Source organism: Anomaloglossus baeobatrachus, chromosome 10 (genome assembly GCF_048569485.1).
Source record: "Anomaloglossus baeobatrachus isolate aAnoBae1 chromosome 10, aAnoBae1.hap1, whole genome shotgun sequence".
NCBI classification, from domain to species: Eukaryota; Metazoa; Chordata; class Amphibia; order Anura; family Aromobatidae; genus Anomaloglossus; species Anomaloglossus baeobatrachus.
Window position 1 is genome coordinate 29,775,175 of NC_134362.1, and position 12,197 is coordinate 29,787,371.

Consider the following 12,197-nt stretch of genomic DNA (forward strand, 5'->3'; position numbering starts at 1 on the left):
TGAAAATAAAAATATTTTGTTTGGGTTTGGTTTATTTGTCCAATTACTTTTGACCTCCTAAAATGTGGAGTGTTTGTAAAGAAATGTGTACAATTCCTACAATTTCTATCAGATATTTTTGTTCAAACCTTCGAATTAAACGTTACAATCTGCACTTGAATTCTGTTGTAGAGGTTTCATTTCAAATCCAATGTGGTGGCATGCAGAGCCCAACTCGCGAAAATTGTGTCACTGTCCAAATATTTCTGGACCTAACTGTATATATGTATGTATATATATATACTAGAAGGTGGCCCGATTCTACGCATCGGGTATTCTAGAATTTACGTATTGTGTAGTTCATGTATGATTTTTGTTATATATTTATATATATATATATATATATATATATATATATATATATATTATATATATATATATATATATATATATATATATATATATATATATATATATATATAGATGTTGTTGTGTGTAGTTACCAAGTGTTTGTGTAGGGGCTGTACATGTTCTGGGTGTTGTCTGGGTGTGACGGGGGGTGAGAGCGGTGTTGTATGTGTGTTGCGTGTGTTGCGTTGTTTGTGGAGCGCTGTGTGTCTGTAGCGTTGTGTGTGTGTTGCGTGGTTTGTGTGTGTGTGGTGTGTTTTGGGGGGAGGTATGTTTTGTGCAATGTGTGTGTTGTGCGGTATGTGCGTATATTTGTGTGTGCCACGGTGTTTGTGTGTTGGGTGTTGTGTGTGTGCAGCGTTGTCTGTGTGTGTGGGTGTCTGTGTAGGGCAGTTGTTTGTGGTTCCCAGTGTGTGTGTGTGTGGTGTGTTGTGCAGTGCGCGCGTGTGTGTGTGTGTGTGTGTGTGTGTGTGTGTGTGTGTGTGTGGGGGGGAGGTGCGCACTCCCAAACGTGCTCCATCCCCCATGCTGCGCACCCCCCATCGTGCTCCATCCACTATGCTGCGCACCCCCCATCGTGCTCCATCCCCTATGCTGCGCACCCCCCATCGTGAGCCATCTCCCATGCTGCGCACTCCCAAACGTGCTCCATCCGCCATGCTGCGCACTCCCAAACGTGCTCCATCCACCATGCTGCGCACTCCCAAACGTGCTCCATCCGCCATACTCCGCACTACCCATCGTGCTCCATCCCCGATGCTGCGCACCCCCCATCATGCTCCATCCCCGATGCTGCGCACCCCCCATCATGCTCCATCCCCGATGCTGCGCACCCCCCCATCGTGCTGCATCCCCCATGCTGCACCAGCATCAGCCTCTCTGCCCCCAGCATCAGCCTCTCTCCTCCCAGCATCAGCCTCTCTCCTCCCAGCATCAGCCTCTCTCATCCTAGCATCAGCCTCTCTCCTCCCAGCCTTCCCCAGCATCAGCCTCTCTCCTCCCAGCCTCCCTCCTCCCACCCTCCCCCAGCATCAGCCTCCCTCTCCCAGCCTCCCCCAGCATCAGCCTCCCCCAGCATCAGCCTCCCCCAGCATCAGCCTCTCTTCTCTCAGCCTACCTCTCCCAGCCTCCCTCCTCCCAGCCTCCCCAAGCATCAGCCTCCACCAGCATCAGCCTCTCTCCTTCCAGCCTCCCCCAGCATCAGCCTCCGCCAGCATCAGCCTCTCTCCTTCCAGCCTCCTCCAGCATCAGCCTCCCTCTCCCAGCCTTCCCCAGGATCAGCCTCTCTCCTCCCAGCCTCCGTCCTCCCAGCCTTCCCCAGCATCAGCTTTCCCCTCCCAGCCTCCCTCAGCATCAGCCTTCCCCAGCATCAGCCTCTCTCCTCCCAGCCTCAGCCTCTCTCCTTCCAGCCTCCCCCAGCATCAGCCTCCCCCAGCATCAGCCTCTCTTCTCTCAGCCTACCTCTCCCAGCCTCCCTCCTCCCAGCCTCCCCAAGCATCAGCCTCCACCAGCATCAGCCTCTCTCCTTCCAGCCTCCCCCAGCATCAGCCTCCGCCAGCATCAGCCTCTCTCCTTCCAGCCTCCTCCAGCATCAGCCTCCCTCTCCCAGCCTTCCCCAGGATCAGCCTCTCTCCTCCCAGCCTCCGTCCTCCCAGCCTTCCCCAGCATCAGCTTTCCCCTCCCAGCCTCCCTCAGCATCAGCCTTCCCCAGCATCAGCCTCTCTCCTCCCAGCCTCAGCCTCTCTCCTTCCAGCCTCCCCCAGCATCAGCCTCTCTCCTTCCAGCCTCCCTCAGCATCAGCCTCCCCTTCCCAGCCTTCCCCAGGATCAGCCTCTCTCCTCCCAGCCTCCTTCCTCCCAGCCTCCCCCTCCCAGTCTCCCCCAGCATCAGCCTCCCCAAGCATCAGCCTCCACCAGCATCAGCCTCTCTCCTTCCAGCCTCCCCCAGCATCAGCCTCTCTCCTTCCAGCCTCCCTCAGCATCAGCCTCCCATTCCCAGCCTTCCCCAGGATCAGCCTCTCTCCTCCCAGCCTCCCTCTCCCAGCCTCCCTCAGCATCAGCCTTCCCCTCCCAGGCTCCCCCAGCATCAGCCTCCCCAAGCATCAGCCTCCACCAGCATCAGCCTCTATCCTTCCAGCCTCCCCCAGCATCAGCCTCCCTAAGCATCAGCCTCCACCAGCATCAGCCTCCCTCGTCCCAGCCTCCCCCAGCATCAGCCTCCCCCTCCCAGCCTCCCCCAGCATCAGCCTCTCTCATCCCAGCATCAGCCTCTCTCCTCCCAGCATCAGCCTCTCCTCTCTGTCCCCAGCATAAGCCTCTCTCCTCCCAGCCTTCCCCAGCATCAGCCTCTCTCCTCCCAGCATCAGCCTCTCTCATCCCAGAATCAGCCTCTCTCCTCCCAGCATCAGCCTCTCCTCTCTGTCCCCAGCATCAGCCTCTCTCCTCCCAGCCTTCCCCAGCATCAGCCTCTCTCCTTCCAGCCTCCCCCAGCATCAGCCTCCCCAAGCATCAGCCTCCACCAGCATCAGCCTCCCGTTCCCAGCCTTCCCCAGGATCAGCCTCTCTCCTCCCAGCCTCCCTCAGCATCAGCCTTCCCCTCCCAGTCTCCCCCAGCATCAGCCTCCCCCAGCATCAGCCTCCCCAAGCATCAGCCTCCACCAGCATCAGCCTCTCTCCTTCCAGCCTTCCCCAGCATCAGCCTCCCCAAGCATCAGCCTCCACCAGCATCAGCCTCCCTCGTCCCAGCCTCCCCCAGCATCAGCCTCCCCCTCCCAGCCTCCCCCAGCATCAGCCTCTCTCATCCCAGCATCAGCCTCTCTCATCCCAGCATCAGCCTCTCTCCTCCCAGCATCAGCCTCTCCTCTCTGTCCCCAGCATCAGCCTCTCTCCTCCCAGCCTTCCCCAGCATCAGCCTCTCTCCTCTCAGCCTCAGCCTCTCTCCTTCCAGCCTCCCCCAGCATCAGCCTCTCTCCTTCCAGCCTCCCTCAGCATCAGCCTCCCCTTCCCAGCCTTCCCCAGGATCAGCCTCTCTCCTCCCAGCCTCCTTCCTCCCAGCCTCCCCCTCCCAGCCTCCCTCAGCATCAGCCTTCCGCTCCCAGTCTCCCCCAGCATCAGCCTCCCTCAGCATCAGCCTCCCCTTCCCAGCCTTCCCCAGGATCAGCCTCTCTCCTCCCAGCCTCCTTCCTCCCAGCCTCCCCCTCCCAGCCTCCCTCAGCATCAGCCTTCCGCTCCCAGTCTCCCCCAGCATCAGCCTCCCAAAGCATCAGCCTCCACCAGCATCAGCCTCTCTCCTTCCAGCCTCCCCCAGCATCAGCCTCTCTCCTTTCAGCCTCCCTCAGCATCAGCCTCCCGTTCCCAGCCTTCCCCAGGATCAGCCTCTCTCCTCCCAGCCTCCCTCAGCATCAGCCTTCCCCTCCCAGTCTCCCCCAGCATCAGCCTCCCCAAGCATCAGCCTCCACCAGCATCAGCCTCTCTCCTTCCAGCCTCCCCCAGCATCAGCCTCCCCAAGCATCAGCCTCCACCAGCATCAGCCTCCCTCGTCCCAGCCTCCCCCTCCCAGCCTCCCCCAGCATCAGCCTCTCTCCTCCCAGCATCAGCCTCTCTCATCCCAGCATCAGCCTCTCTCCTCCCAGCATCAGCCTCTCCTCTCTGTCCCCAGCATCAGCCTCTCTCCTCCCAGCCTTCCCCAGCATCAGCCTCTCTCCTCCCAGCCTCCCCCAGCATCAGCCTCTCTCCTCCCAGCATCAGCCTCTCTCCTCCCAGCATCAGCCTCTCTCATCCCAGCATCAGCCTCTCTCCTCCCAGCATCAGCCTCTCCTCTCTGTCCCCAGCATCAGCCTCTCTCCTCCCAGCCTTCCCCAGCATCAGCCTCTCTCCTCCCAGCCTCCCCCAGCATCAGCCTCCCCCAGCATCAGCCTCTCTCCTTCCAGCCTCCCCCAGCATCAGCCTCCCTCTCCCAGCCTTCCCCAGGATCAGCCTCTCTCCTCCCAGCCTCCGTCCTCCCAGCCTTCCCCAGCATCAGCTTTCCCCTCCCAGCCTCCCTCAGCATCAGCCTTCCCCAGCATCAGCCTCTCTCCTCCCAGCCTCCCCCAGCATCAGCCTCCCCCAGCATCAGCCTCTCTTCTTCCAGCCTCCCCCAGCATCAGCCTCTCTCCTTCCAGCCTCCCCCAGCATCAGCCTCCCTCTCCCAGCCTTCCCCAGGATCAGCCTCTCTCCTCCCAGCCTCCGTCCTCCCAGCCTTCCCCAGCATCAGCTTTCCCCTCCCAGCCTCCCTCAGCATCAGCCTTTCCCAGCATCAGCCTCTCTCCTCCCAGCCTCAGGCTCTCTCCTTTCAGCCTCCCCCAGCATCAGCCTCTCTCCTTCCAGCCTCCTTCAGCATCAGCCTCCCCTTCCCAGCCTTCCCCAGGATCAGCCTCTCTCCTCCCAGCCTCCTTCCTCCCAGCCTCCCTCTCTCAGCCTCCTTCAGCATCAGACTTCCCCTCCCAGTCTGCCCCAGCATCAGCCTCCCCCTCCCAGCCTTCCCCATGATCAGCCTCTCTGCTCCCAGCCTCCTCCAGCACGCCGTGCTCCTCTGCCGACACTCACACACCCGATCGCATCCACTCACACACACCCGATCGCATCCACTCACACACACCCGATCGCATCCACTCACACACACCCGATCGCATCCACTCACACACACCCGATCGCATCCACTCACACACACAGACACTGACGATATCGCACATACGCGCTCACAGTCACAACATCCGGAGATACCACATGCTTCAGGCCATGTGATCCTCCGTCAGGTCCTGGAAGGTCACAACAGCACAGTATCGAGGCCGAGAAGCAAGCGATATCGCCGGATGCTGTGAGTGTGTGGATGTGAGGTGTGTGTGAGGTGTGTGTGAGGTGTGTGTGAGGTGTGTGTGAGGTGTGTGTGTGAGGTGTGTGTGTGAGGTGTGTGTGTGAGGTGTGTGTGTGAGGTGTGTGTGTGAGGTGTGTGTGTGAGGTGTGTGTGTGAGGTGTGTGTGTGAGGTGTGTGTGTGAGGTGTGTGTGTGAGGTGTGTGTGAGGTGTGTGTGAGGTGTGTGTGAGGGTGAGTGTGATCTGATGTGTGTGTATGTTTGTGTGTGTGCTGTTATGTGTGTGCGTGTGGATCTTCCGCCGCAGCAGGACCTTGATGCGCTTGTAACCATGCGAGCATGGTTACCAACGTATCCACACCACTCCCGTGCGAGCGGGGGCCGGGGGTGGGTGGGGAGTACAGTACTCACCTCCGTGACAGCCGTGTCAGTTCGGGGAATGCGCGGGAGGGAGGGAGCGGGGCCAGAGCTAGCGTGCATTGCGTGAGGGGGGCGGGGCGTGGCCGAATTGCCAATGCCTGCAGGGTGCCGGGGCGAGAGGCCAATCTGTGGGGGGGGCGGAGCCTGGGCGAGCGGCTGGCCAATCCGTGTGGGGGCTCAGCCTGGGCGAGCGGCCAATCCGTGTGGGGGGGCGGGGCCATGGCGAGCCCAGCGGCCAATCAGCTTTGTGTCACCGTAAGGACACAATTTTGGAGCATGACAGACAGATAGACAGACAGATAGACAGACAGACAGAATAAGGCAATTATATATATAGATATATATATATATAATATAATATAATATAATATTTAATTTTCCATAAATATCCCTGTTTCTATGCAGTGATTTAAATTAGGGTATTGTCACAGTCTATTAAAGGGGTGACTCCTGATTTGAGCCCTTCAAAACCAACCTCCCTCCTAAACCTTCCTCCTTGATTTCTAAACACTTGTTTGTCAACTGATTTAAAGACGCAAATGAGGAGTGGTAGGAAAGAAGCCCCCATGCGACACCCCAAGATTCAAATGAGGAATGGTAGGAAAGAAGCCCCCTATGCGACACCCCAAGATTCAAATGAGGAGTGTCAGGAAAGAAGACCCCCTATATGACACCCCAGGAGTCAGATATGGAGTAGTAAGAAAGAAGATGTGTATGTTACACTTCTTACCCAACAACTTATTCTAAAAACAAACATTAGTTTTTTAATTTTTTTATTTTATTTATTACGTTCTTCAATTCCTGTGTCGTGTCAGTGTAAATTTTTATGTAAAATATATCTTACATGTACAAGATTCATTTCAGAGCGGTTATGATGAAATTCTTTTCTTAAAAAAAAAAAACAAAAAACTGCATTATCATCACCTGGAAACAAAAAGATGTTGTTTAAAAAAAAAAAAAAGACAAAAATAAACACAAAAATGACAAAAAAAAATCCAATTATTTCCCCCAATGAATATGTGAAATAACAACATAAAAGGTTCCTGTTCTCATTTTTAACAAAAACATTCATAAAAGATTTAGAACAATCATGTCAAAAGAAACAAAAAGTGTTCTTAGTAAAATCCAGGCAGTAATATGAATTTTAAAGATTTTTAATTTTTTTTTTTTTTCCACCATAGATTTTTAATTATTTTATTATCTGTGGCAAATTTTTGTCATTCGGAAAATAATCGCTATGTGAAAATATTTTTGTACATATCAGTATTTTTGTCTCATCCAACAAAGCGGCACAGCAGATCTCCAAAGCCTTCCTCCGGCGTACTCCTCCAAACTGATGAAAGTATCCATTGTATCACAGGATCGTAGGGGTGGAAAAAGTTTTTTTATTTTTATTATTTTTTTTTTTTTTTAGGTATTCCAAGTTGGCCTCTTATTTAGGCAGTTGGGGGGTTCAGAGTCACAAAGGGAGGCCATCTTCATCTCTTACGGTAGAAATCCATTTAGCAGATCTTAATCCTCTAAGAACTTTTGTAAAAGTTTTTATTTTTGCATTTTGAGTTTGTTTTTTTTTTACATTTTTCGAGACACCGGGTGACGTAATAAGCTATTAAATAAAGAAGCTATGCCATTAGACTGCACATATATACAGATTTCCATAAATACACCAGGCAGGGGGACCTCAAACAAAATCCAGGAGCGATGAGTTGACATTCGTGGAGGTGAGATCTTCCACCAGTCTTGGTAACGGTGGAAGAAGAAGAAGGAAAAGACACCAAATTTTTTACAAGAGACCAATTTTTAAAGTTGTTTTTCTGATGGGACAACTAAAAAAAGCTTGTGACTCACAACATTGAGATCGTAAACTGCTGGAGTTTTTTTGAGCGAGAATCCTTGTGACGCCAGTAACCTGGGGCCGCCCCGGGCGAGGGCCATTTTTTTTTTTTTTGTATTTTAAGGATGAACGTAACAGAAAAGTCCTGCAAGTCACGGCCAAACATGTTCCTCTTGGTGGTGACTTTGGTAATTTTGTCTTTTTGTATAAAACATTGAGTCCTCGTAAGTGATGGGAACGGCGTCCTGACGTTTCCGATTTTTCTTTCTCTCGTACGAGAGTCCCGTGTTTTAGAACGTCAGTTATTGTGAAGACATTCTAGATCCACCGAGCAGCAGACACTTCCATTCTGTAGAGAGAGGGAAAAAAAGTGACATATAGTTACATCACCTCAACCTTTTTCAGAAGCCCCCCCCCCCCCTCCACAATTTTTGGTGACATCACAGAATTGGGGGTGCGAAAAAAAAATCGATATTCAGGGAATGTGTAGACGGGTGGACACAGCGGTGAGGGTGGTGGTGGTTTGTACAGCAATTGGGGCAAAGATATCAGTCATACCCCATGTAAGAAGCCACAAATATTCTTTATAGGCATCTGTCACCACAATGTAGGGGCAGAGACCCTGATTCCAGTGATGTCACACTACAGCACTGATTGGTGCAGTTTTGATAAAATCCATGTTTTCTATGCTTTAGAATGCTGAGCCTTATATAACCCCGCCCACACCCTTGATTGGTAGTTTCCTGTAAACACTGAGCACCAAGCTACCAATCGGTGGTGAGAGCGGGGTTGTACAGATTAGCTGGACCGGTCTGCACATGAGACCTAGTCCTGCAATACTAATCTCCTGTTGATAAAACACTGACTGCATTGAAACTGTGGTTTACAGCCAAATAAGTGACATGTCATTGGAATCGGGATCTCTTCTGCTATATTATGCTGCTCTCTGGGCTTGGCACTTGAACTCGTATCAAAGGCAGAGACAAGACCGATGAGGTAAATGTATAAGTCGTCGGTCGTGAAGGGGTTAAAGGGAATCTGTCAGCAGGCTTTGGCGATTTAATCACAGCCGTCACCTGGGCTCTTCCTCCAATGAACACTTGCAGGCATCATGGAGGATTGTAAGAACCAATTGGCCGCAGCCCAACAGACAGAGTCCATGGGCTCTGTCCGGGATTCGAACCCAGGACCTTTCGCATCCCAAGCGAGAAGCCTACCACTAGACCAATGAGGGGAACTACGGCCAATTGGTAATTCCAGTCCTCCATGATTCCTGCATGTGTTCAATAGAGGAAGATTAAATAGCCAATGTCCGTGATTTAATAGCCAAAATCTACTGACAGATTCCCTTTAACCCCTTCATGACCGATGACTTATATTTACCTCATCGGCCTTGTCACTGCCTTTGATGTGGGTTCCAATGCCAAGCCCACGTTTTTCCCTGAACTCGATACCTGATTAAATCATCCATGAAGTGCCTCTAACAGCCGCGGGTAGATCCGCAAGCCACCCGCGGCTGTTAACCAGTTAAATGCTGCTGTAAATCACTGACGGCAGTATTTATCACTAATCTAGCCCGTCATGTCATGACAGGTTGCCGATGGGTTGTAATGACAGCCGGGGGTCTGCTGAAGACCACCATACCGGTCATCACGATCCTCCTGTGAATGTTGACTGCTGCTTAAAAAATAAGCCCTCACACAGCCCCAGATCCCAATACAATGAGAACATTAAGGGTCTCGGAAAATGGCAACAAAAGCGAAAAAAAATTTGGGACGAATTTCTGATTATTACTGTAGTTGGAGTCATCAATTTTACAAAATTTGGAAAATTGCGTAATTTAAAGCAAAAACTACCCTAAAGAAGTCACGTGTATGGAACGTGCGTCGGGCATTAGAGGCGTGCGGGAATTGAACATTGTCATCTGATTATATACAGGTATGCAGCTGGGGTTTACCTATTATTTTGGGATCCGCGCCATTGGCATTATAAATTAATGTTAATGGTGGTGTGGCAGGATGTGGCCCTGGTGGGATTAATCTATTTATTATACTCTGGGTGTATTGACACCCTAGTTACCCATATAATACTAGGGATTACTAGCAGCAGATTGAATAGAGCTGTGGTATTGCCATTTTTAAGAGTATTTTCAGGATATAATTCTCTGTATACCGTCCCAGCAGCCTCTTTTTCTGTGTGAACCTTTTGCATTGGAGGCTCCATTATTTTATTGTATTTATTAAGTGTATTTTAATTCTTTTTTGTTAATAAAAAAATATTTTTAATAATAAAAAAATAATTATTCCACTAAAAATTCTCCTTAAAGTCATTATTTTTCTTCCGGATTATTTTTCCTAAAGGAAGTAATTTAGAGTTTAACTTTTTTCAAATGACTATGATGATATGAGACTTTTGATTAATTATTACTATAGTTAGATTCATCAAGTTTACAAAATTTTGAAAATTGCGTAATTTAACGCAAAATTCCGTTGCATTTAATTATTATTTTTAATTCTCCTCGTTCTGACATTTAAATGAAGAACTTGTAAATCTATTTTACTTTTTGCCAAAAAATAAAAGAGCATAAAACAAAAAAAAAACGGACGTGCTCTATAAATGTCTGCAGCTTGAAGGTTCTGGTCTTGGCCGACCTCCACGAGGCGCAGCAGAGAAGCCGCTGATCTCCCCACTGCGGAGCGCCCCACATCTTACAGCATTTTATATAACAGCCTTTACCGGACTCTTCCTGAAGCTACAAAATCCTCTCTGTGCACAAAAATGATTAAATAAGAATGAACATCTCTTCCTGGGGACGGAGGAGCCGAGGTCGCGGATTTCCAACTTTCTTGCAAACCGTAAAGTCACAGTCCGGGAAGCTGCTGCCTCTGATGTTCATGGTCACCTTATCCTGTGCAGTCGGGGTACTAATGTCAGATAGGTCGTCTTAATGTGGACCTTTCTGTTCTTAAGGGCAGTGGGACTTCTTATATTTCAAGTGCCCCCTTAACTTGGGGTATATATAACCTCTTTGTCATGGTCCTTAGAGAAAAACTGTGCTTTTGGTTAAATCTTGAAGGGATTGTTCAGGATTAGAAAAACTTGGATGATTTCTTCCACAAGGAGCACCAGATCTACGTATATAGTGTGTGTGTGTGTGTGTGTGTGTACCACTCCAGCCCATCCCCATTGCGTTTGATGAGGCTGCCATTGGTGATGAGTGGACACTACCATTCTCAGGTGCTCGGTAGGGATGAATTGGCACTACCATGCTCGGGTACTCGTAACTAATGATGAGCGGGCACTACCAGGCTCGGGTGCTCAGTAACTAGTGATGAGCGGGCACTACCATGCTCGGGTGCTCGGTACTCGTAACTAGTGATGAGCGGGCACTGCCATGCTCGGTACTCGTAACTAGTGATGAGCGGGCACTACCATGCTCGGGTGCTCGGTACTCGTAACTAGTGATAAGCGGGCACTACCATGCTCGGGTGCTCGGTACTCGTAACTAGTGATGAGCGGGCACTACCATGCTCGGGTGCTCGGTACTCGTAACTAGTGATGAGCGGGCACTACCATGCTCGGGTGCTCGGTACTCGTAACTAGTGATGAGCGGGCACTACCATGCTCGGGTGCTCGGTACTCGTAACTAGTGATAAGCGGGCACTACCATGCTCGGGTGCTCGGTACTCGTAACTAGTGATGAGCGGGCACTACCATGCTCGGGTGCTCGGTACTCGTAACTAGTGATGAGCGGGCACTACCATGCTCGGGTGCTCGGTACTCGTAACTAGTGATGAGCGGGCACTGCTATGCTCGGTACTCGTAACTAGTGATGAGCGGGCACTACCATGCTCGGGTGCTCGGTACTCGTAACTAGTGATAAGCGGGCACTACCATGCTCGGGTGCTTAGTTCTCGTTACTACTTAAAGTATTTATTATCCGGAACAATTTCTACGGTGCCGATACTTTCGGCGATGACTGTAAAGCTACCGTTTGAAGTTTATGGTCTCTCTTCCCATGAGGAGCTCACCTTGCATTTGCAGGTTGTACACGGAGATCCGGACATTGTCCATACGGAGCCGCTGAGCCGGATGACCCCATGACGGTCTTCACAGGTCTTCTTGATGTCATAGGTGATGTTATCTGCTAAGCAGGGGTCGTCCACGCAGTGGGGGCAGCACTCGCCCTCTGACATAGCCGTGTACTCGCAGCTTAGAGGCGGACAGCTCAGAGGCCAACAGTCCACTTCCCCGGCCTGTGGAGGAAAGGATCACGTTACGCTACTTTGTAAATACTTAAAATATTTTTTTACCTGAAATGAGAATCAGGCTAAAAATGTAACTAAATTACTTATTGATTCTCCATATTTAATAGGGAATTGAATTGGCTGCAAAGGCACAGTGCCATAAACAACTGTCAGCACATGAAGAAAGGGGAGGAGCTTAAAAGGAGACGGGAGGAACTAGACCAAGGGATGAGCTTAAAAGGAGACGGGAGGAACTAGACCAAGGGAGGAGCTTAAAAGGAGATGGGAGGAACTAGAACAAGGGAGGAGCTTAAAAGCACAGGAGGAACAAGACGAAGGGAGGAGCTTAAAAGGAGGCGGGAGGAACAAGACCAAGGGAAGAGCTTAAAAGGAGGCGGGAAGAACTAGACCAAGGGAGGAGCTTAAAAGGAGACGGGAGGAACACGACCAAGGGAGGAGCT

The 12,197-nt window shown here is 50.9% G+C and overlaps 1 protein-coding gene across 1 annotated transcript in view; it reads right to left on the bottom strand.

Moving 5' to 3' along the window:
- Positions 1–6,411: 6,411 nt before the first annotated feature.
- Positions 6,412–12,197, bottom strand: part of NELL1 (neural EGFL like 1) — a 784,769-nt gene continuing 778,983 nt past the window's right edge. The window contains exons 20-21 of the mRNA XM_075325359.1: positions 11,521–11,745; positions 6,412–7,838 (exon numbers count right to left, since the gene is read on the bottom strand). Coding sequence (XP_075181474.1) covers positions 7,788–7,838; positions 11,521–11,745 — 276 coding nt within the window. The 3' untranslated portion in view covers positions 6,412–7,787. The remainder of the gene's footprint in view (positions 7,839–11,520; positions 11,746–12,197) is intronic.